Source organism: Coccomyxa subellipsoidea (genome assembly GCF_000258705.1).
Source record: "Coccomyxa subellipsoidea C-169, whole genome shotgun sequence".
Lineage (NCBI taxonomy): Eukaryota > Viridiplantae > Chlorophyta > Trebouxiophyceae > Coccomyxaceae > Coccomyxa > Coccomyxa subellipsoidea.
The window spans coordinates 987,707-1,010,438 of NW_005178031.1; the positions used below are offsets into that span (position 1 = coordinate 987,707).

Here is a 22,732-nt window from a genome sequence, read left to right on the forward strand (position 1 = left end):
TTGCGCCATTAGTCACTTTAGCCGCTATAATTCCCTTCAGACAAGGGGAATAACCCCATCATCCCAACGTTATCTTTGGTCTCAAATGGTTGCAAAAATTCCTCGCTAGCAACTCAATTGTCCATACAGGGAATCATGGCGTTCACACTCAATGCAGGCGCCGCATTCTCTGGCAGTCTCATCACTCCAAAGCACACCTGTAGAGCTGCCCGTGCTCCTTTTTCATGCAGAGCGCAGCAGAAGGGTAAGCATGGACGAAAGATGCCTTCTTCCTGCATGGCTAGTCACAATTGGACGCATGTGGTACAAATGACACATTCGATGGATACTGACTGGCAGCGCTGCCAGTTGTACTTAGGAAAGGGGATCAATGCCGAGTACTGGTTGGTCAGGACTCCACATAATGCACGCGGTGCAGTGCTGGTTTCTTACCACTTTCTGATCAATTATGCGCGTCATTACTGAATGTGATATGATTGTCAATGCAGAGGCATCTCCGCAAGTGCTACCAGCAGCTTTGAAGACTTTAGCCGCTGGACTTGCTGCAGCTGTCCTTATCACTTCTAGCCCCGCACATGCGGGAGTAAAATTCGAGAAGGTCGTTTCGAAGAAGGTACACGCCATCCATGGATTGATGTGGGCTTAAAGTCATCCCTATGTGTCCAGAGAGGAGCCAAACCCCTGACTGGAACCTGACGCACTCCCTGCTGAGCAGGTCTTCCAGAATGAGCCTCAGGCACCTGCTGCAGCTGGCCCCAAGGGTGAGAAGAAGAGCTCTTCATCAGGCTTCTCTCTGCCCACGCCCTCGTTCAGCTTGGACGCCGGTGCCATCGCCATCCCAGGTGTCCCTCGTCCCTCGCCTCAAGTCAGTCATATCTGCAGTATTCTGATGTTGTGATTAATTCCACATTGGTCATTTGTTGTGCAGGAATTGACATGCGTGTCTTTGATATTCTGTAGGCGCAGTCGTCGGCTTGGGTGCTCTCGGGTTCTTGGCGACAAAGGTGGATTCAGGCTTTGCGGACTTCTTGAATGACACCATGGTGAAGGTATGTGTACTGACAAATGCCTTTCATTATGCATAATGACACAAAGATGTATCGGCAGTATGGGCGTTTCATGGGCGGTTTCATGGGCGGCATAATGGCACGAAGGTGTATCAGTTCCTGTCAATCTCACATGATGCTGCTGCACAGGACTCCAGCGGCTACGCAGGCTACGAGCAGGCGCTCATCAAGGCAGCCGCTGGAACTCCTGCAAAGGTGCGCATGGGAAATATCTGTTACATGTCGTTGGAGTGTCAGATTTTGTTCGTTTGACATGCATCCTCCAGAGCCCTCGGCCTCAGAAGCCTCTGGGTGGGGCATCCTGGTGCATGACATGCAAAGCAGAGATGTGTTTCGGGATCACAAGCAAATGTGGTGCACCAGGCTGCAAGCAAAGGCAAGGCCGCGGTGAAGGCTGGCACGAAGAAGATTGGCTTCAAGATTGGCAAGAAGTGAGGCCGGCCTGCTAGGATGGGAGATTGAGAAGAGCAAATCCATCACCCTCCACCTGCAGCTCTGGGGCAATTGCAGATAGTCGGGAGGGTGGGGATACTAGAAGATCAAATCAAGCGGAGCATAGATGGAGTGCTTGCTGAGCAGCTCCTCATTGTCCTGCAAGTTTTGGCAGCTTAGAGAGACATTCTTTCAAGCAGGAAACCCAGATTAGGAGGCAGCATTGACCACCATTACAGTGACATGATATTTCCATCACAGGGGCAGATTGGCCTTTATGTCGCGTTTCATTGTTGCACAATCATCAACGGCGTGCACAGAGAAGATAACAAGATTTAGAATAAAGGATGTCCTGACCTCTGCAATTTTGATTGCGCTTCTCAATGACCTGAAGTATGGCAACCATGTAGGCAATATAGCATCTGTCAGCAACTTGAAGGCAATTACAATCATCACGCATTACAATACAAGACATAGTATGTCTTGGCATCACTCTTGACTTGATCAGCAAAAGTTCTATGAACGACGAGGTTATATAGTTTCTAACAGCTGTGCCAGCTCCTCTGTGGTCTTGCCCTCCACTTCCTGCAGGTAATCCACGATTCGACGCAAGCTGGCATTCACCTCTAGACCCAACAGGGATGGCCGTTTTGCGACCTTGTCAGGGCCGATGCCAATGCTTTCCAGGTATTCAAAGAATGGCTTCAACCGCTTGTCTGGGCTGTAGCACAGGACTGCTGGGTGGTCTGAGATCACCTGTCACAACACAAAGGTGCTATTCAGGGCAGGCACTAGGTGTGGTGTTAGTCAAAAGCACATCAGAGCGAGCTCAAAACCTCCAACGCTAAATTGGAGCTGCTCACCTTGACAATCTGTGCCTGATTCAAATCGCACAATCTCAGGCACTCCACCACGGGCCTCATGTCCTCTTCAACATTCAGCCGCCTCGCCTGCCAGCGCACACAGATCGGTTCCACATTGAATAACTTGAATGCTGGAACCTCAATTCAAAGAGCTGTCTTTGAATGTCTCCATGGTGTACAGATGGGATACAGCAGTCCAAAGCTGCACACAGGGGCTCACCGAGGCATTGCCTGCTCTCTTCTTATCCCTCAGCGTGACGAACAATGAGTTTGGATTCATGGCAACATCCAGTATCCGCGAGATTTCTGAATTGGCCTCGAAGCCGATGCTGCGCAGGAAAGCCCCTCCCTCCTGATATGCCTGATCCAGCTCGCTGCGCCGGCCAACATCCAAGGCTGCAAAGCAAGCACCAAGACCTGTCAATGTGCTAACCTGCAGGCAGACTAGCATGTGTCTTCCCAACCTGTACACCTAGTCTGCAGATACAAGCTGCAGGTCGTGGTTCATCAATCCTTTCCCCTGCGCTATACCAATGAAACTGAAACAGACGTAAGTGAATTTTACCCTCGCGCAAGGCGCTGATGGTGTCACTATCTTTCCGTTTCTTGGCCAGGGTGACGATTGCCTTACGTGCATCCGCGGTCTGTACGAGCTGGCACCGGAATCTTTGCTGCTGATCTGAATCTTTAACATGCATTGGGAACCTGAATGGTGTGATCCTTCGCCTATATATCTGGGAACCATCACCAAGTGTCGAAGCCGACACTTCTTGGTGGGTGTGACAGCACACCATTTTTACAATCTCGAGTGGCACATGCACACAGACCAACCCCTTTGCTTCCAAAACTATGTATCCTCTACAAACGCAATTTCTGCTGAGACAGCGCGCAACCAGATTGAGCTTGTGTCAGTCAGGTAAAAGCAGGAAAACGGTGTTCCCTACTTCCCCCAAAAATGCCAAACACAAACAAAGCAGCATGCAATACATCATATGGTGTGACAAGCTGAACAAGTGAAGGTGAGAAGGTTACCCGAAGCGTTGGGAGACTGGGAACCAGATTGAGCTTGAATGGTGACTCAGTGTCGAGGCACGCACGTGCATGATCTGCCACATGGTGACAGCATGCACAGCAGGGAGTTTGATTGTTCCTGCAAGGGAAAGCGATGATGGCTGTGCACGTTACCTTAAGGTTGTTCGCATCGCAGGATGCGTTTTGGTGAGCGAATATCCTACTGCAGGAAGTGAAGGCTACCAATAAAAGAGATCTGCACAGATGGAGGACCCTCTCTTGGAAGCACCAGAGCTGAGCAAGGATGACAGATCTGATAATGGCTTCGTCAATTGGTTTAAAGCTCTCAATCAGGTAGATCTTATTTAAGTGCCTGATGCATTGTGCTCCTCACCGCGATCATTGTGCCGAATAAGTCAACTGAAGATTGCATGCACCGGTGCAGGAGCCCACCTTGGTGCGCTTCTTCGACAGAAAGGTGTGTTGGTGACAGTTTACCTGATTATCTTACTTCACTGTTCTGTTTGCTGCGCATCGGTGTATTGCCCCTTCCAGGAGGCTCCAAAAGAGAAATGCAGGACAAGTATATCTTGCTTGGGAACCTTGTCATCACGATCACAACATGACCGTTATTTTTTCTCTCTGCAGGATTTTTACAGCGTGCATGGAGAGAATGCGCTCTTCATTGCACGCACTTTCTACAAAACAACAGCTGTTGTGAAGTATATGGGAGGTTCCGCCACCGGCTTGCCAGGTACGACATTGCTGAATGACTTTCCTGATGCATCTGCATTCTGTACGATCAGATTCAATGCAAGAGACCTTTACTATTTTGAAATTGTATCGCAGGCGTCACGCTGAACAAGAATCTCTTTGAGACCGCAGTGCGGCACCTGCTTGTGGAGAGCGCAGAGTACAGCGTCCAGATGTTCGAGGGCAGCGGCACGCAATGGCGGAAAACCAGGCATGTTTCCGTCTAACGCATATCTTGCATGCCTTGCCGTTAGCACTGTGCCGCATTTACAACACCTGTGAAATAATGCTGTCTGGGCACGACTCTGCCAGCTTTCGGAATGCAGCCCCTTTCTTGCGCGGCACACTGAAAGCCTTTACAGCAAATGCACAAGCCTGCTAGCCTGCTTAAATTTGGGTACACTCCTTGAGACCGAGCCAGGTCCTTTGCATGCCATCTTTTTTGTACGCTCGCGTGTGTATGCTTGACAAATCTCAGGGTCACTGACGGCAGGCTATCACTCGTTTGTACAAGCTGTGTCACCGTAATTTGAGGTGCTTTGTAAGGAACCTCAATTGCACGCATGCAGGGAGGCATCGCCGGGGAAGCTGGGAGCGTTCGAGGAGGAGCTGTTCCGGAATGTGGACATGACAGATGTGCCTGTGGTGGCAGCCCTGCTGCTGGGCTACTCTGAGGGTGCGAGGACAGTTGGAATTGCCTTTGCAGACGCGGCGGGCCGGCGGCTGGGGGCGTGCGAATTTGCGGATGATGAGTACTTCTGCGCCACCGAGGCCGTTCTGCTGCAGCTGGGCGCCAAGGAAGTGGTCCTGCCCAAGGTGCGGCGTGTCAGTGCAGTGTTTCTTAGCTGTTTGGTGTCTCCTGTATGAAGCGCATCATGTTGCATGTTGTGTTGCATGTTGAAGCCAGTCAACCAGTTGGGTGTATCAGCTAGCTGAGAGCTGGCTTTGACTGGGAGCCATGCCTGCCCAACAGCGTTGAACATGGCGGGAAAGGTTGATGTGGGCTCCTTTGAGAAGGGCATCATGCTAGGGTAGGCTTCTTGAGGGTGATGTAAAAATGCAAATATCCTTGTCGTGTCAAGCAGGAGAGTGAGGCGGCGGCGCAGTCAGCAGACGCAGGGCGGCTGAGGGACGTTGTGGCGCGCTGCAACGCGCTGGGCAGCGAGCGGCCGCGCGCCGCCTTCGGCACGCGCAATCTCGAGCAGGATCTGGGCCGCCTTCTCCGCTCCGGAAATGTGGAGCAGCATCGCGACGTGCTTGAGCGCCCCCTCGCCTCCGCCGCGCTTGCCGGTGCGTGATTGTAGCCTACTTATCTCCTCAAACACCTGCTCATCATATGTGCTCGCCGGCGACGGACACAAAACCGCATGGTGGTGTATTCATGGCACACTGTGGCAAGCACTTCTACAGAGCGCTGTCAGTCGGCAGTACTACACAGCCATTAATCCAACTAGCACAAGGACATACGCAAATGCGACTCATTAAGCTTGTCCTGGGCAATATAGAGGGGTGTTGGGGTAATGGTGCGCTGCCTATTTTGGTGCGAGAGATGTGATGCGAGCATGTGCATGGTGCGGTGCAGCGGTGATCGCGTTCAGCGACGTGATGGCGGTGGACAGCGGGCACGGCAAGTGGAGCCTGGCGCTGTATGACACTGGGCGCTACATGCGGCTGGACGTGGCTGCGCAGCGAGCGCTCAACGTCATGAAGCAGCGCACGGACGCCAACGACTCCTTCTCCCTTTACGGCCTCATGAACAAGGGCCGCACCGCCATGGCCAAGCGCCTGCTTAAGGTATGACACGCTAACCCTGCCCTCTCTAACGGTCCCATCACAGGGACTTTTGTGTATAGATAAAAGTGCTCCAAGATGTGCATGCATGGGGACTCCTTTTGCACAGTGTCTGCATGCGCTTGACAATCCTCAAAGGGGCACTGCTTTTCTTTTTATCGTGAGTTTAATGAGAAGTTCGGGGGTGCTTGCGATTGCCAGGTGTGGCTGAAGCAGCCGCTGGTCGACTTGACAGAGATCACGGAGAGGCACGACATCGTGGAAGCCTTTGCGGAAGACCCCACGCTGCGCGAGCGCCTGCGCAACCTGCACCTCCGAGGCACGCTGCTCCTCTCTTTGAGATCATCATCCTACCAGGGGCATGCAGTCTTTATATCATGAAGGCACTCGAGGGTGACAGAGGGCAAGGCACGCTGTTTGCTTGATTATGTCCACCTGTCGCAGCGGCGGCATGCATAATGAAGCCATGAAGGCACTCATTGGAGAGACGGGGGAAGGGGGCATATACTTTGATGGCTGGGGTCAACGTCCTGACGTGGTCTGGCGTGCAGGGCTGCCGGATATAGAGCGTCTGACGCGCAAGTTGGAGCGCAAGAAAGCCACGCTGGCGGATATGTGCCAGCTGTACAGGGCATCCTCCCGCCTGCCCATGATGGAGGAGGCCTTCCGGGACCATGACGGCCCACATGCCCAGCTCCTCGCCACCAGGTATAGTCTTGCCTTGGTATTGACCGACTTCTTACCCCACCTTCAGCTGGAATTTTTTTCCATGGCCATGTCTGCATTCGGCAGGTCCTCAATTCCCTTGTACCGTCCAGACATTGTCGCCTCTCATGTGCGCCACAGTGGCATATTGCAGCCTGGCCCTCAAGTGATGGGTGAGCCAAACGATTGTAAATCCAACACACTTTCAATGAGTAATTCAAAAATTAAGCCAAGCGACTCCCTGATCAGCAGAGGCTTGTGGTGGCAGGTATGCGGACAAGCTCGCAGCGGCGCACGACGACGAGCACCTGGCAAAGTTTGAGGAGCTGCTGGAAGCTGCCATAGACCTGGACCGCATCCCAGACGAGTACCTTATCTGCGCCTCCTACGACGCCGACCTGCAGGTGGGCGGTGTCAGGCTCTGTTGATAGGTGTATAGGAAGTCCCAGGTGACCAAAATTTGCTCCTGAAATACCAGAAGCTCCCGAAGTTTATGGGCACCCTGTTTATCATGTGCTCTCCAGGTGCACTGTGAAGACCAATTGTCGGTTTTAAGTGATATGTTGGTGAGATGTGTGCATCTGCGGGTTCTGACACTGGGGTCAAATGGTTTCATGCAGGGCTTGAGGGAAGAGAAGGACAAGGTGGAAGCGACCATAAACAAGGTTGCAGAGGACGCAGCAGGTCAGCTGACACAACTACCATCCCAGCGACCGTTTGCTTCTGCATGCTTGCCTGTCTTCCCTTTACTGCTCTCTGCCATCTCTGTAATGAGCCCAAGGGGTAAAGATAGCAAATCTGAGCGTTCTTCTACCTGCAGATGATCTGGGCCTGATCATGGACAAGACCATCAAGCTGGAGTGGCACAAGGTGGCCAACACACGGATGCGCTGCCTGCGCATCACACAGGTGCAGACCATTCAATCTCTGTAAGCGCTCGGCACCAATTCTGTGCTTTTCCTGCCGCATGTCCAGTTGTGTCGCATCCTTTGCACTGCCATACTGGAGCCATTTGAAAACCACCTTCTGAGGCGGCTGTTTCTTGAATGCCGGGTATGACTGTGTGGGGGTACAATGCAACTGGAAGTGTGGCTCAAGAGCCAGAGGGAGCCAGAGGGAGCCTTTTCTTCTGCTTTATGACGACAATGTTATTCTTGGTGAGCATGACATGGGCGGTGCATCCAACACTGCCCTGAAGGCATCAACTGAGTAGCTGAAGTGGTGATGCAGACTGAGGAGAAGAAGGTGCGGAAGAAGCTGCAGAGCGGGCGCTACATGACGCTGGAAACACGCAAGGACGGCACCAAGTTCACCAACCGGCCGCTCAAGGAAGCCGCCGAGCGCCTGCAGGCCATCTCCCGCTCCTACGACCAGCGCCAGCATGCACTTGTGGAGCAGGTTAGTACACTTTTTATCTCATGCATCGTGTCACTAGTTCAGCGGCGGCACAACTGATACAGCTGCTGCAAATGCTGACGTCTAGGCATGCACAAAGCAGGCAAATTTTGCAGAAGAATTTGCATCTGCCCCACACCTGCTATTCCTGCTTCCATTGTCTGAATGTCATCGGTGCATGCACATGAATGTGTCATTCCATCAAGACGCCTCACCCGATCTGCAGTGTTCCTTGGGTAATTCACATGGCCATTAGCGCAGCTGGCTTGTGCTAATTCAGTGCTGGTGGCAGGTGGTGAGCGTGGCGGCGACATTCGCCGAGGTGTGGGAGGGCGTAGCAGGCATGGTGGCAGAGATGGACCTGCTGGCAGGCTTTGCCGAGCTGGCCGTGTGCGCGCCGCTGCCCTATGTGCGGCCCACCATGCTGCCCGCCGACTCCAGCGAGCTCAAGCTCACCGCCTGCAGGTGCGCCTGGCCTCTCTCGTAAGTACCGCAGTGGTCAAAGTAAACCGCGCTCAAAACATTTTGTTTCTGAGCTCGCGGGTGTTAAAATTACTATCTTTCCAACGTGTAGAAAAGCCCTGCAGGAGCCTGAACAATGTTTCAAAGTCTTCAAAGTGCGGGGTTTGCACTGATCACTACAATGATGGACCAGGTCATGCAAGAGCTTATCTGCTATACACTGAGGAAGCAGGTCGTATAATAATGCGCCGGTCCCATGGCAGAGTTGCCGTTGTGCAGGCTTGACCAGTGTCAGCATTCCTTTTCGTCAGGTGACTTTGAGGATTCACTAGAAGTAAGACACGGCAAGTCTTCCATAGTATATCAACCACTTCAGAGGAGTTGGGTGTGGACAGGCACCCATGCGTGGAGGCGCAGGATGGAGTGGAGTTCATAGCCAACGACTGCCACATGGAGCGCGGGAAGTCCTGGTTCCAGGTCATCACCGGCCCTAACATGGCCGGCAAGTCCACCTACATCCGCCAGGTATGCTGCTCTTTCACCATGCAGTTCTCAGAGAACTCCGTCTGATGCTTCAAATCAACAAAGCGACCTTCCACAGAAGTTGACCCCTGGCGACATGGGCATGATCTGGAAAGCACTCTAATGGGCGGCTTGGATCTGTTGACAGGCTACAGTTGTATGGAGACCATTAACCAACCAAAGCACAAAATTTCATTGTCCTTTTTGGATTGGTTGATTCTGCATGAAGCTGGGTGTATTTGTGCAGGTGGGCGTGGCAGTGCTGATGGCGCAGGTGGGCTGCTTCGTGGCGTGTGAGCATGCGCGCATCGCCGTGCGCGACTGCATCTTTGCGCGCGTGGGCGCGGGCGACTGCCAGCTGCGCGGAATCTCCACCTTCATGGCTGAGATGCTCGAGACTGCCGCCATCCTCAAGGTACGCGCGCAAGTCTTTTGCGCGCCTCACCCTGAACTGGCCACAGTCAATGGCTTTGGAAATCGAACATACTGGCTTTGGGAATTGAACTTACATCATGTGGTTGTGTTTGACATAGGTCTCTCATGTTCCCACCCCCAAATGACTCCAGGTCACCTTCCATTGGTTTTGGGCTCTAAATTCTTCACATATTCTTGCTGCTGATAAGCATCTGCGTAAGAGCCCAAGAGCAATATCTGGCGGCTCTAAGCCCTGGGGCTGTAAGCGGACTTTAGGCGAATCTGGAAATGCTTGCGACAGCTGAGTGTGCACAAAGAGAGCTTTAAACCCGAGACTGGTGTTGTGGCTGCGGCAGGGGGCGAGCGCCAAGTCACTGGTGATCATTGATGAGTTGGGGCGCGGCACGAGCACGTACGACGGCTTCGGCTTGGCATGGGCCATCTCGGAGCACCTCATGCAGGAGATCGGCTGCCCCACGCTCTTCGCCACCCACTTCCACGAGCTCACAGCGCTGCAGGTGCCGCCGCTTGCATATTCTGTTGCATATGAATGACGCTGTCAATTCTTTTGTCTTGTCGGTTCACAGGCTTCACCTCAGTGCTGCAACAGAAAATAGTCAGTTGATTTTTGGCTTACAGCTTAGGCTAGGCAAGGCATGGATTGCACAAAAGAGCTGGTCGTATAGAAAATACAGGCACTCAAAGAGCTGGGAGTCGAGCGCATTTTAGGCAGATAGCTGGCTTGGGCAGGGATGTTGAGGTGTTGAGCTCTGGCGGTGCTTGGTGCGCGCAGGGGCCGGTGGGTGTGGCAAACAAGCATGTAGAGACGGCCATCGACGAGGCCAGCGGCAAGCTCACCATGCTGTACCAGGTACGCAGCGCTGCCACCACTCTCTTTCCCCCAAATACGGTGTTGAAAAGCTATGGCAGCTTGTCTTGTTTTGGGGGAGCTTGTGTTCCATGAGAGTGCCATCAGTGTGTATTTGCACAGTGGCATTTCTCAATGAAATTTGTATAATGACACAACAGTGCATTGAAAAAGTTGTGTATAATGTGAGGTGTTTTGGTGTCTGCAGGTGACGGAGGGTGCGTGCGACCAGTCATTCGGCATCCACGTGGCGGAGTTTGCGCGCTTCCCGCCCGAAGTCGTGGAGCTGGCCAAGCGCAAGGCCGCCGAGCTGGAGGACTTCTCCGCACCGGCCCAGGTGACCACACACCCTCTCCCCTCCGTCTGTGTGCACCATCACCGCTCTTGTGTCCTTGCAGGAGTCATGTGAAGGCTGTGCACAAGGGTGGTCCTGGCAGTGTGTGTCCAGCTGCTCCGGAGCTTCCCTGACCTGTCCTGTAGAAGAAGGCGTGCCCTTATGAGGTGACGGAGTGTGCAGTCTGATCGAGTGCATGCAGCAATGCAATATCTCATGTATGATTTCTCATAGGCAGATGCACACCAATGTATTGGTCGGCGTGTGAGGAGTCATTGATGGTGTGAACCCCATGCAACAGGGCTTTGGACAGGACGCCAAGCGGCCACGCACTGACGAGGAGGAGGCTGCTGTCAGCGCCGCACGTGCCAGGGCGTTCCTGCAGGTCTATTTTTGCGTCATATAGTGGCACAGCGCACATCGGTGCATGCATCTTTGCTGAAGAGATCCTGTCAAGTCTTCAGAGGGCCAGAGCGGGGCCACCTTTCTTTGTGGGAAGAGCACAAGCATGTGCCGGCATGCGCGCAGGAGTTCTCAGCGCTGCCGTTGGACAAGTTGGAGCCAGAAGAGGCAACGGCCCGGGCGCAGGCCTTGTACAAACAGCTGCTGGCAGATGCCGCCCAGATGCCCACGCTGCAGCGGCTGCTCGAGGGCTGAACTGTTCCACGTGCACAGACTTGCAAGGCTTCAGCCGCAGAGTTGGTGCCTGACCCAGCACTGGTTGCAAGTCTGCAAAACCATCTCGAGCAGAGCCTAGTCCAAAATCCAAATTTGGAACATAAAGAACGCTGTGAACCCCATTTTATGATCTTTTTCATGGCTCATGGTTCTCGATGCCAGGGATACGTTGATTGAACACTAAAGCTTCCAGATGATAGCTTAGTAAGGTAGACTTTGGTGGCCTTCAAGAAGTTCTGCCAGCGAGCTGTGGCGCACTATAGTATGACTCATACTATACATACAATGACTCAGAGTCATTGACGTTCCAGAGAGGGCGCATGCAGTAAAGGCATTGACTTAAGCAGATGCTCTAAGTTCTGGACTGAATGGACAGTACTGTATGCCGGATCATGACACAAATATGATATTCAAAATGAAGAGCGCTCTGAGTTCTACTACTTCATGGGTTCAGCAGTGGGCAGCGCTGCTGGATGTAAGAGACAAAGGCAGCATGCTAAAAAGGGCCACACCTTCAATGCAGCCCAGCCAAGCCAGGATCCCCTCAAGATTGTCCTCAAGCCCTTCAGACTGCTGGGATCAACCAAAATCTGGCCACGCCTCGCAATTAATTGGAGCTGGATACCCGCCCTCCGTAAGCTGGATACAACCCTCGCAAGTTCGATCAAATGCATCAGGTTTCCTTGCTCATCGCAATTATTAGTTCCGTGCTGGTTTATGTTTCTGTGAATTTGGATGTCATTCATCAGGTAGAACGCAATGCTTTGCTGTCAAACGCATTTTGATAGCGTCCAGATCGTCTAAAACCTCGATTACAACGTGAGGAATACCTGGCTTGATCAAGCATTTAGAATCTGACTTCTAACGTGTAGACTTCGTGATCGGAGCTGCTGGGACGCCGGAGTGTCTCCATCTGAGGTCAATCATTGCAACATGAGACACTGCATGTGCACGAAACAACCAGGATGCTCTCGATCGGCCACACGTTCCTATTCAGAAATCAATGTGTGAAATCTTTGTCGAATTTTCTAGAGACAATTTCCCTTACGTTGGCACACAACACAGCTTTTATGCATATGACCTAGGGACATTGAGCCTTCCCACTACCTGCCACTGCAGATCTCTCGAGGAACGCCAGCGAGTGTAAACTGCTGGAAAAGGATCTGTGCTCAGAGCAACAGCCATGGCGGAGGCTTCAGGGAAAGGGTCAGGCAGCAGCCCATTGAGAGCTCGGTCTGCCCTCTCCCAGAGGCTCCTGGAGCAGCAGCAAGGGCACTCGCAAGTTGCTCAGCAACCCACAGAGTCCGTCATTGACATTGGTCCCTTGGGACCCTCCCTGCCCAACCCTGCATCTCTGCCCCCGCTACATCCAGGCAAGTCTTCCTGTTCAATTGGGCTGATGCGTGCATGTCATACTTTATGCAGCTTGGAGCACTCCTCAGCAGATCTCGCATCTCCCTGTCATTTGCATGTCATTTTCCTTGCAAGTGGTAGGCAATGTCTCAAGGTTGGGCCGCCAAGCAGCAGTAGGTGCATATTATTGAGGACCACGCCGGCTCCATCAAATTGGCATGAATGGTGCAGGTTCCCATCCAGTCTCGCGCTCGCCGTCAGGCAGACACCATGAGTTTGGACCTGACTCACAGTCTGTGCCCTTGGGAGCTGGCCGGCACCACCACCCACCCCCAGAAGACTTTGGTGGTACGCAGCCTCCTTTACCATGCACTCGTGCAAGCACATGATCCCCCCTGCCCTATGCGAACGACAAATTTGGAATCTTCCGAGCTGCAGGATAAGGGGCCATGAGAGGAACATGGTGGCTGTCTTCAAGGCATGCAAAATATATATATGATATAAGCTGTGATGTGATCAGGGACATCGCCTCTGCTGGGCTCACCATGGCCCTACCTGATGAGGAGGAAATCCATGAACCACCAGGAGAACCATGTAGTGTCGCCCACGCCAGAGGTTGACGAAGAGCACTTCGAGGTGTGATCAACTTTTGCTCAAAACCGGCATCTGGAACAGTGCCGTGCTGAAAGATAAAAATTGCTGTACCGTCGACGTGGGCAGGTCACCTTTGCTGGGCTGTCACAGCATCATTCCTGTTTTGTCCACGTTCCTGTCAGTATTTCTAATAAAGCTCCAAGATTTTGCAGCTTGGCAAATTAGCTGCTACAGGTTCTGGAGCGATGAGGCACAGCGTGCCTCCTTGCATGCATGCTTGCCTGGCACAACAGAAGGCCTTGGCAGTTGCATATATGATGACATTACAGTCTCTGCGCATGCATGCAGGACATCGAGGAAGTGTCTGAGCCGGCCGACGCGCCGTCGCCCGGCCGGCGCGCATCAATGCAGCGCAGCCGTCTAGAGGAGCGGAGCTCTTTTGTATCTGGCCGAGGCCTCACCGTGCCCGCCAACAACGGGCCCCCCAGCAGCAGCAGCTCTGACCCCCCAGGTGATATTTCTTTGATTGAGTAGATCATCTGTACTTCGGGCTGTGTGGATTTCATCACCCATGTCTTCATCCTTCACCTGTGACATGCACCCCTTGCGGCCACCCAAATGATGCTTTATGGTCTCTACTAGATTTGCAGACATGTGAAACCATTTAAGGGGTCCTTGGCACGTCCTTCAGCCCTTTCAATGGGAATCCACTCAGTCTTTCCTATAGGGCCTGTGCAGATTAGATGACATAATTTAATTGTAGTCAAGTGAGGCCTACATTATTTTTTGACTTGAGCTTGACACTAAGTTGAGTGTGGCTGCTGCAGATGAGCCGTTCCACACAGACTTTCTGGAGATGCCTGGCGAGGAAGCGCCACTCCTGGCCAAGCCTGCCAAGAAGAAGAAGGCCAGCCAGCTGTCCAATGACATCCTGTATGGCATCATCAATGCCATTGTGGGCGCACCCACCATGATTTCATTCGCTGCCATCATCTTCCAGGTAAGGGCTGGGCTGCTCAATTGCCTCGGCGGGGTAATACTGTGGCTGCCTTTTTTAATCCTCGCATCCTTGTCATCATTGATCATGAAGAGAATGAAAGGGACGAGGAGGGTCCTTGAGGGGGCAGCCACAGGACTTAGACAGCACAAATTTATCTGCATTTGCGCGCAAGTTACAGGGGATGTTGACATCTATTATGTAATAAATTAAGAGGTGCTGCAGGCTGAAGTGGGGGCTGCAATGCATGATTGCAGGATGATTTGTATGCGCCATACCTGGGGCAGCTGGCAAAGCTGGCCTTCCTGGCCAGCGCTGTGCACCAGGCCATCTTCACGCTCTTCTCCACACTGCCCTTTGCAGTGGGCCAGGTGTGGATCCCCCTGACCTACATGACACTAGCATGTCTTATTAGAATTGAGCAGCGTATTAATGGCATCCGAATGGTATTGACCTGGAAAGCGCTAGGCTACATGCCTGCCCAAGTCAACCCACAATTGAATCAATAATACTTGCACAATACAACGACACCGAGCCCCACCAGAGCTTCGCTGTATTTTGCAATGGTGGTGACAGACGAAGTCCCAATTGGCAGCAAGCTTCCTCAATTTTGAAGCATTCAAGAGATCGAAGGGCAGTACTAGGCTAGTCAGCGCATATTTGGCGGACGAAAGGCGCTCATTAACCCTCGCAAAATGGGTCAAGCTCTTTGATGCCCACAGGAGACACACATGCAACGCTGTGTTTTTGCAGCCAGACCAAGCAGTGGCATAACCTGCGAAAGGGCAGGGTGAAATATTATGGAAGACTGTGAATGTTTGTGGTCCTGCCAACAGGTCCAGGACGTGGGGCTGATATTCCTGAGCGCCATGGCGACCTCCATAGCGCACCTGTGCGAGAAGAACGGCTACGACCCGCATGAGGCGCTGGGCACCTCGCTGCTGACTCTGGCCATCTCCACCTTCATTGTGGGCGTCCTCATCATCCTGGTCGGTGCGTGCATCTCTCCCTCATTGCAGCAAGGCCTCACATTGTTGCCTCCTCCCCAGCAGAGTCCTGGCAGTGACAGTCTGGGATGAGGGCAGTCATATTTGAGTAGGAAGGGCCTTTCTGGCTGATTGCGCTCATCACATGATGTGCAGAATGTGTCTAAAACACTGTAGAGCCAGGCGTTCACAACAGATCATGCTGGCATGATCCATTCAACTTTCAAGGCTGGCTTTAAAAGCACTGTCATTGTCACTTGTGGTGCACAAGCTGAAGGCGTGGATGCGCTGCGCAGGTTACTTCAAGCTGGCCACGCTGACGCAGTATGTGCCACTGAGTGCCATCGGGGGCTACCTGGGCTACGTGGGATACTTCTGCATCGCCGCCGGTGTTGCGCTGGCCTGCGATGTGGAAGTGCGCCATTCCCCTTTATGAACAATTGCGCGCTGCAAGCGCGGGCATGCTCACCGGCTTGGGCTCCTGTATGAGTACACATGAGCACAGGAATGTGAGCATGTCTGCGCTCACAGATAATCATAGCGGCCAGCATAAGAAGTTCTTATAGACGGCCTTCTCCAGCATGTCTGCGATTTCAGAGTTCAAGGAGTTATGCACCTGAGAAGAGCAAATCTTACAGAGGCTGATGGTCATATCCTCATCTGCAAAGAAGGGGACAATCAGTCTTCTTCCTCCCAGCCTATGCTCTGACAACATCAGAGACCTCTCAATCACAAGCGTCTGTGCTGCTGCAGATCGACTCGTTCACCAGCTGGAAGCACCTGGCGAACAAGGCGGCGCTTATAAAGCTGGTGCCGGCTGTGGCGTCGACTGCGGCGCTGCTGCTGACGCTGAAGCACTCACGCAACCCCTTTGTGCTGCCGGCCGTGCTGGTGGCCATCCCCGTCAGTTTCCACCTGGTCCTACTGGCCACTGGCACCACCCTGCAGCAGGCCGCTGATGCCGGCTGGCTCATGCAACCCGAGGTGGGCCGCCCCCTTTGCCTCCGGCACCCAACCCAAAAATGCCTTATGAACTTTGGGAATAAATACTCGTGAACATTGGGAATATCACGGGGCTAGTGGAAAAGGTTGAGCATGTGTTTCTGTGTATGTTTCTAAAGATATGGGGCCATGGTCGGCAGTCTGCAAGGCGATGGGCACGGCAGTATTGATCTAGCAAGAAGTCTTGGAGATTGTTGAATAAACTGTGATTGATCTGCTCTGGAGGATCGGCAGTTCGGCAGGCTGCACATGCGCTTTGAAGCTCATGACTTTCTTTTCACCTGATTTCAGATGTAGCATGCAGGGACTGAGCAGGGGACTGGTGTGTGCTGCAGCCGCCGCGCTACTTCTGGGAGATCTACGAGCTGTACAACATCAAGGACTTCAAGTTTGACGGCGTGTACTTCCCGGGCATGCTGCAGCAGATCCCCAAGCTGCTGGCGCTGTTCTTCGTGGTCGCCTTTGGTTCCAGCCTCGACGTTGCTGCCATCCAGGCCGACTCCCCTGAACCCCTCGACTACAACCACGAGCTCAAGACCGTCGGTGCGCTACAGTCCTTTCCAGCGCTTGACAAGTCCAGCGCTTCAGAGGAAAGATACCAAACTGTTTCTTCAGTCCACACACATCCTGTGGCCTTGTGGATTATAAAGCCATTTTCGGTTTCTCAATTGTTTGCTATGAGTCATGTGCTGGCAGCGTTAGCCAGGGAGCATCATGCCTGCCAAGCAGCCGTTGGGAACTCAATTTTTGTGGCTGCGCAGGGCTGAGCAACATGGTTGCGGGTCTGACCGGGGCGGGCATGACGGGGTCGTACATTTTCAGCCAGACCATCTTCAGCATGCGCGCTGGTGTCAAGACGCGCATCCACGGAATCATCATCGCCGGTGAGCTCATCACTCAAGAGCATATGCATGATTGCAAGACTGGAGCATTCACGCATGCAATGATGATTGCATCCATCATCATAGGCTGCAGTGACTTTGCAGCACGGCACAAAGCAACAGTGCTGTGCTGCTGCACTCAAAAGCATCAGTGCTTTGAGACACTATTGACAAACAAACATTGCCTCGAAGCACAGAGACACTGCTTTGCTCTCTCTCACTGCCCCACACACCGGTGCTCCACTGGTACTCAGACATGTCCGGCACCTGTCCCTGACTTGCACTCTGGCAGTCATGTCTGCATCTGTGAGATTCCAGTGCACTGTGGCATGATAAATATTTTCAAAAGATATTTCATAAGAGGTCTGTGACCTGGCAGAGATCTGAGATCTGTGTCTGGGCCATATGCAGTATCGGAGCTGGTGCTGTTTCTGGTGCCCATCAGCGTGGTCCAGTACATCCCTACCTACTTCTTCGGCAGCCTCCTCATCCTCTTCGGGGTCGAGATCACCCTCGACTGGCTCTTCTATTCATTCAGAAAGGTCCGGTTCACGCACCCTTTTCACAATCTGCAGGACCCACAGATGAGACTTTTCTATATTTTCCCATTAAAGCGGGCCTCACCAAATCACTTGGCTCAATTCCTGCCTCCCATTCCGGCAAGAGCCAGGCCTGCAATGTCCACACCTAGAGGGGAGAGCAAACAATCATTTGCCAGCTTTTGGTCTTGGACGTCAAGGCACAGGAGCCTGGAGGCATGCCTAAAGTGATGCCCTAGAACATCAGGATGGCCTGCTTGCTAGAATATTGGTAGCAGACAAAGGGCATGCTTGGCATCTTGAGAGGCTGGCGGGCAGTGTTTTTTAGAGGCGGTATGCCGCCAGTGAGGCTCTAAAAATTCATTAGGCCCTCTTTTTGATGCGCTAGGAGAATACTTCGGAGGGCCTGGGCGCCAACATTGGCGGCACAACAATAAATCAGCCCAGAATTGGCGCCGCAGATTGGCGGAAGCAAAAACAGTCCTTTGGCCAGATATCGGCATGGCCTCACAAGTAGCTGAAACCAGCGGTGGTGGGGTGGCAGGTGACTCGGATGGAATTTCTGCTGCTGTGGGCGACGTACCTGGCCATCATGTACACCGACCTGGAGCGTGGCATCGGCGCAGGCATCGTCATGGCCACCCTCTACTTCGCCTACTCCTACGCCCAGGCACGCTCCCTCCTCCTGACTACTCTGCTGCTCCACCTGTCAATCTTGCGTGGTGCCTTGTTTTGAAGACCAAAGAAGGAAAGCATGTCTTCAGCAAGAAGGATGGAGTGCGTCAGAATCGCTTTGGAGAACACGACCCTGTGTGGCATCGGGGGCTCCTGCACAGAGGTGGTGGCCTTTAAGGTTGTACAGATGCACTGTCCCATTTATGGGACAGCCCCTGTGTCTCAGCAAGGGCATGCAGGATGCCAACATAACAGGCAGCAGTGGAGTCTCTGTTCGGGGGCTAAATATAAAGCACAGGATTCGAGCACGCGGCATTATGGGTGATCGATGCTGCACAAGGTAGAAGTGTGGGAAAGATTTGGCGGCTGGGGCGCAGGTGACGGTGCGGACGTTCACGGTGCTGCCGACGCGGAGTGGGGTGCTGCGCGCGGTGAGCGAGCGCAAGATCCTGGACCTCTTCTCCAGCCGCCTCGCTGCCATCTCCCTCTCCGGCTACATCTTCTTCGGCTCCTCCGTCTCCATTTCAGACCAGGTCCGCCCACACTGCTCCATCCCTCCTGCAGCGCATCGACGGGTTTTCCTGGGAGTGTTCCAGGCCTCCCTGGAACAATTGCTTCGCGGATGCAATCTGTGCATCCTTGGTGCATAGAACGCAAGTGCCGGATTACTTGTTTTCATAATTCATGTCGAGTCTATTTGTTTCACCCATGCACCATGTGTGGTTCACCTGTGCCTCTGCCCATGTGGTACCGTGCTTTGACTTTAATGCCGCATCAGGGCAGTGATGGAGGCATTGCAAGGAGATAAGTATCAAGGCACGCCCCCTGCATGCGCAACAGCCCGTGACATTCAAGTTTTTGACACGCGAACCATTTAACCACCAGTGCATCGCAGGTGATGTCGGTGGCGCGGACGCTGGTGGGGCAGGACATTGCTGCGTTGGAGGCCGAGGCTAGCAGCCCGCAGGAAGCCAAGGCACGCGAGCTAGGCCTGGACCCGCTCTTCTCCCCCGAGCAGCGTCCCCACACCGCCGCCGCGTTCGCCGCCGCACCCAGATTCATCCTCCTTGACTTCAGGTGCGCCGCTGCTTCTGTGTCAAAAGCGCCAGGATGATGGATATTTGTGTTGCACTGAAAGGAAGCTACGCGTGCACGAACGGGAATCCTTCTCCCGAGCAGCAAGTAGCTGCTTCAAAAGCAAGGGGAGACACTCTATTTCAGACTTGGGAGGGATAAAAGTAAGTGCTTCCTTTTGCTATCGCACCAGCAATGTCAGACTTGCTTGCAGCTGCTGCTGCCAGTGCTCTCCAAGGGCACCAAAGACCCTGTCTTCCAGCAGGCCACAGCCGGCAGCAGGTGTATGTGCAGCCCGCCGTATAAACAGCAGCAACGGACAAATTCTATGCTCTGGGCATGTCCGTACCCTGAGAGAGCCAAAGGGGGGGGTGCGGGTGTGCAGGCAGGTGCACGGGTTGGACGCGACATCGGCGCAGACGTTTGGGACGCTGTGGACGATGCTGGATCGGCTGGGCGTGGAGCTGGTCATCACCCACCTGGACAACCCCGACATGGAACGCCTCCTGCGCGCCCACGGAGTCATCGACGACCACGCCTGCGCGTGCGTCGCTCCAACCTCCCCCCGCTCCCCCTCTGTTGATGTATCCCTTGCCGACCGGTGATCCGATGGGCCAGAGCTGCAACGTGTTCAGATGCTTGGAATTGCCCCAAGTTGTCGGCCAGGGCGTCTTGAGCAACAACGCGCGCGCATGCATGGCTGGCGTTTTCGCGTGCATTCTCCAGCTCTGCCTCTGTTGATCCAGACCCCTTGCAAACCCGTTAAGCAATGTTCAGGAGCTGCGGTTGTCATTTCTCCGGATGACTATGGCTTCCCTTTGGTGCAAAACGCTTGGAGCCCTCCAATTTTGTAAATGTCAAACTCTCGGCGCCAAGCTGAAGGCCCCTGGGTGTTTTTTGTCGAGTGCGCGCTTCGATCTTCTGAGCATGTGACAGCTGCAGTTTGGTGCCCTGTCAGCAGCTCTGCACATTGGCAGAACCATTGCGCTGGTTGCAAATACGCAAGAGCACGGCTGAGTGTCTGATCGGTGCGGACATGCGGCATCTTCTGTGTGTCTTTGTGAAGGGGTGTGTGCGCATGCATTACAGGGCGTTCCAAACGACTGAGGAGGGCATGCAGTACTGCGAGGAGCAGTTCCTGGCGGTGGCGTCGCGGCACGGGCTCTGCCGGCCGGCCAGCTCGGTGCTGAGCCTGGAAGACATCATCTCCCTGCATGGCAACGTGGTACGCTGCCTGCTTCTAAAGATTTTTTTCTTGTACAAAATCCCATGGGCTCAAGGCTTAGATTTAAGGGTGCCATTGGAAGCATCGGCAGTAAGTGCTTCAGCAAGTGCACCCTCCAGGGTCCAGAGGCTTTCCCTGCCAGTCGTGTGCATTTTGCAAGCTCGTCACAGTATTTACGCACATGTTCTTTCTGATTGTGCCTGATCAGTAATGCAAGCATGCTGGCGCCAGGTGTCCGGTGATCCACTTGACTACGCGGCCATCGCTCGAGTCTTGCACCAGTACATGCGGGAGATCCACTACGAAACCGGCGACCCCATGATCGAGGTGACCTGCGCGCACAAGCCGAGGATTCTTAAATAACCAATCCCACATCACATTCTGGTTGTGGAACAGAGCTGTATGTTGGCATTCTGTATTCGGCAGGGCATGTGTGTCGATTGCTCCCGAGCGTGTCCTGTGGCAGGCTGGGCAGCCGCTGGCCATTCAGGATGACATAAGTGGTGTTTGCATTTGAAATCTGCAAAAGAAGTCACGCTGACTGGTGGCGCTTGCAGATGGGGGAGGAGTCGAACGCGTTTTACATCATTGAGGAAGGGAGTGTGAGCGTGGAAGCCAATTTCCTGCCGGATCCCAGCACCCCCGGCTCTGTCGACCACCCCTCCAATGTGCTCGCCCGCCTCGACTCCTCACGTTGGTGCGAGAATCTGCCGTAGCACCCCAAATTGTACCACTGTAGCTGCTGTTTTGCAGGGGAGGTGAATCATTATCTTTCTGAGAACAGAGTACATCGAGCCGCCCTAGAATCAGCATCAGGATCCCAATACTTCTGGGCTGTGTGGTTCTTTGTGGGGATCTGAACGTTCCAGGTAATTGTTCCAGGTGCGAAAGGGGGCTGATGCATGGGGACAGACTTACAGATGCAGCAAAGCAATTAGATGGTGTCTGAATTCGGAGGGTTCTAGACTTGAGCTAGCGGCTGCTGTGGCACAGGAGTTTCACGTTTGGCCCCGGGACGGTGACGGGAGCGATGGACTTCATCCAGCGACAGCCGCGCCGGTTCCGCGTGGTCGCCCGGCAGCCGTCGCGCGCGCTCTGCCTCGAGCGTGCCCAGTTCGACGAAATTGCCAATGATAACCCCGAGGTGCGCTCTCTCTCGGGTCCCAAATCTGCAACGCCGGCAGTGCCACATGCAAGCGAAGATGGCTTATGCAGGGCTGTGAGGGCGGCAGCCGGTTGACTTCTTGCTCTTACAGCTAGAGAACAGGTTGCTGCAAGATAAGAACCAGCGCCGCTGCAGCTTTGTGGATTTTCTTGCCAGTGACTTGGAACGCCGGTGTGTTTACCTTCGGCGTGGGGCGTCTAAGCAGGGATCAAGATGTGTCTGCCGTGCAGGCGATGGTGGTATTGCTGACGGTGCTGGTGCGCACATCAGTCGTGGACGCCCAGCACGTGTGGGAGTACCTGGCCAGAAACAACGCAACTTCACGATAGCAGGGCAGCTCTCGCATCTGTGGTCTTCTGCCCGGGTGACCAAGTGAAGCCAGCTTAATTGCTCCAGCTATCTCTCTTTATGACCATTATAATGATAATGATAATTACCGGGATTAGGCTCGTAGATCCTGGCTTGTTTTCTTTGTGCGCGGCATCAATGATGACCTGTGACGGCAGAGAGCTGCCTGAGAGCGCGCATGTATCTGTCTGTGTGCTGTGCTAATCTTACTGTACAATTGTTTGGCAATATTATTGATTTTGCAAATGCTTTCATAAGCACATAATGATGCGTACGGGCTGGTGTGTATTGTTCTATTCTGTTAGTTGGTGTGTGCCTTCCCCAATTTTCCTAATGATGATACTGGATTCTTGCCATCACTGTAAATTATAGCAATTTAGAGATGTGTTTGAGACATTTATATAGGGGCACCTGGTGGGCCAACTTCAAGTTGAAGGCCCAGCGAGCCCAGGCCGGCGCCGCTCAGTGCGCACTGTGCATGCAGAATCGACTTTAGAATTGATGTGCAGCAAGATGCATTCTGTATTGAAATGACCCCCTACTGAGTTGCTCACAGTGTGGCAACTTTGTAGGAAGGAAGGAAGGAAATTACACATCA

The 22,732-nt window shown here is 53.4% G+C and overlaps 4 protein-coding genes across 4 annotated transcripts; 3 read left to right on the top strand and 1 right to left on the bottom strand.

The window, feature by feature from the left end:
• Positions 1–403: 403 nt before the first annotated feature.
• COCSUDRAFT_56707 (hypothetical protein) lies at positions 404–1,502 on the top strand (the record flags this gene model as incomplete). Its single annotated transcript, XM_005645981.1, has 5 exons — positions 404–412; positions 716–842; positions 961–1,049; positions 1,197–1,262; positions 1,431–1,502. 5 exons carry the CDS (start codon positions 404–406, stop codon positions 1,500–1,502), a joined length of 363 nt encoding a protein of 120 aa, XP_005646038.1.
• Positions 1,503–2,030: 528 nt separating this feature from the next.
• Positions 2,031–3,060, bottom strand: COCSUDRAFT_56708 (hypothetical protein; the record flags this gene model as incomplete). The annotated part of the gene is made up of 4 exons (XM_005645982.1): positions 2,031–2,255; positions 2,363–2,449; positions 2,583–2,758; positions 2,928–3,060. The coding sequence occupies 4 exons, from the start codon at positions 3,058–3,060 to the stop codon at positions 2,031–2,033; spliced, it is 621 nt and encodes a 206-aa protein (XP_005646039.1).
• Positions 3,061–3,637: 577 nt separating this feature from the next.
• Positions 3,638–11,274, top strand: COCSUDRAFT_37328 (DNA mismatch repair protein; the record flags this gene model as incomplete). The annotated part of the gene is made up of 21 exons (XM_005645983.1): positions 3,638–3,727; positions 3,819–3,851; positions 4,022–4,127; positions 4,223–4,337; positions 4,696–4,942; positions 5,212–5,416; positions 5,709–5,920; positions 6,119–6,236; positions 6,469–6,641; positions 6,764–6,788; positions 6,911–7,026; positions 7,243–7,306; positions 7,443–7,531; positions 7,853–8,020; positions 8,310–8,482; positions 8,875–9,004; positions 9,249–9,416; positions 9,772–9,933; positions 10,209–10,286; positions 10,492–10,620; positions 11,146–11,274. 21 exons carry the CDS (start codon positions 3,638–3,640, stop codon positions 11,272–11,274), a joined length of 2,730 nt encoding a protein of 909 aa, XP_005646040.1.
• Positions 11,275–13,206: 1,932 nt separating this feature from the next.
• On the top strand, positions 13,207–22,115 carry COCSUDRAFT_43213 (hypothetical protein; the record flags this gene model as incomplete). Its single annotated transcript, XM_005645984.1, has 20 exons — positions 13,207–13,284; positions 13,591–13,753; positions 14,070–14,242; positions 14,497–14,610; positions 15,076–15,232; positions 15,522–15,640; positions 15,979–16,209; positions 16,563–16,770; positions 16,989–17,111; positions 17,520–17,650; positions 18,192–18,369; positions 18,412–18,500; positions 18,700–18,855; positions 19,218–19,399; positions 19,782–19,997; positions 20,486–20,621; positions 20,853–20,948; positions 21,179–21,318; positions 21,615–21,765; positions 22,017–22,115. The coding sequence occupies 20 exons, from the start codon at positions 13,207–13,209 to the stop codon at positions 22,113–22,115; spliced, it is 2,940 nt and encodes a 979-aa protein (XP_005646041.1).
• Between the last annotated feature and the right edge of the window lie 617 nt (positions 22,116–22,732).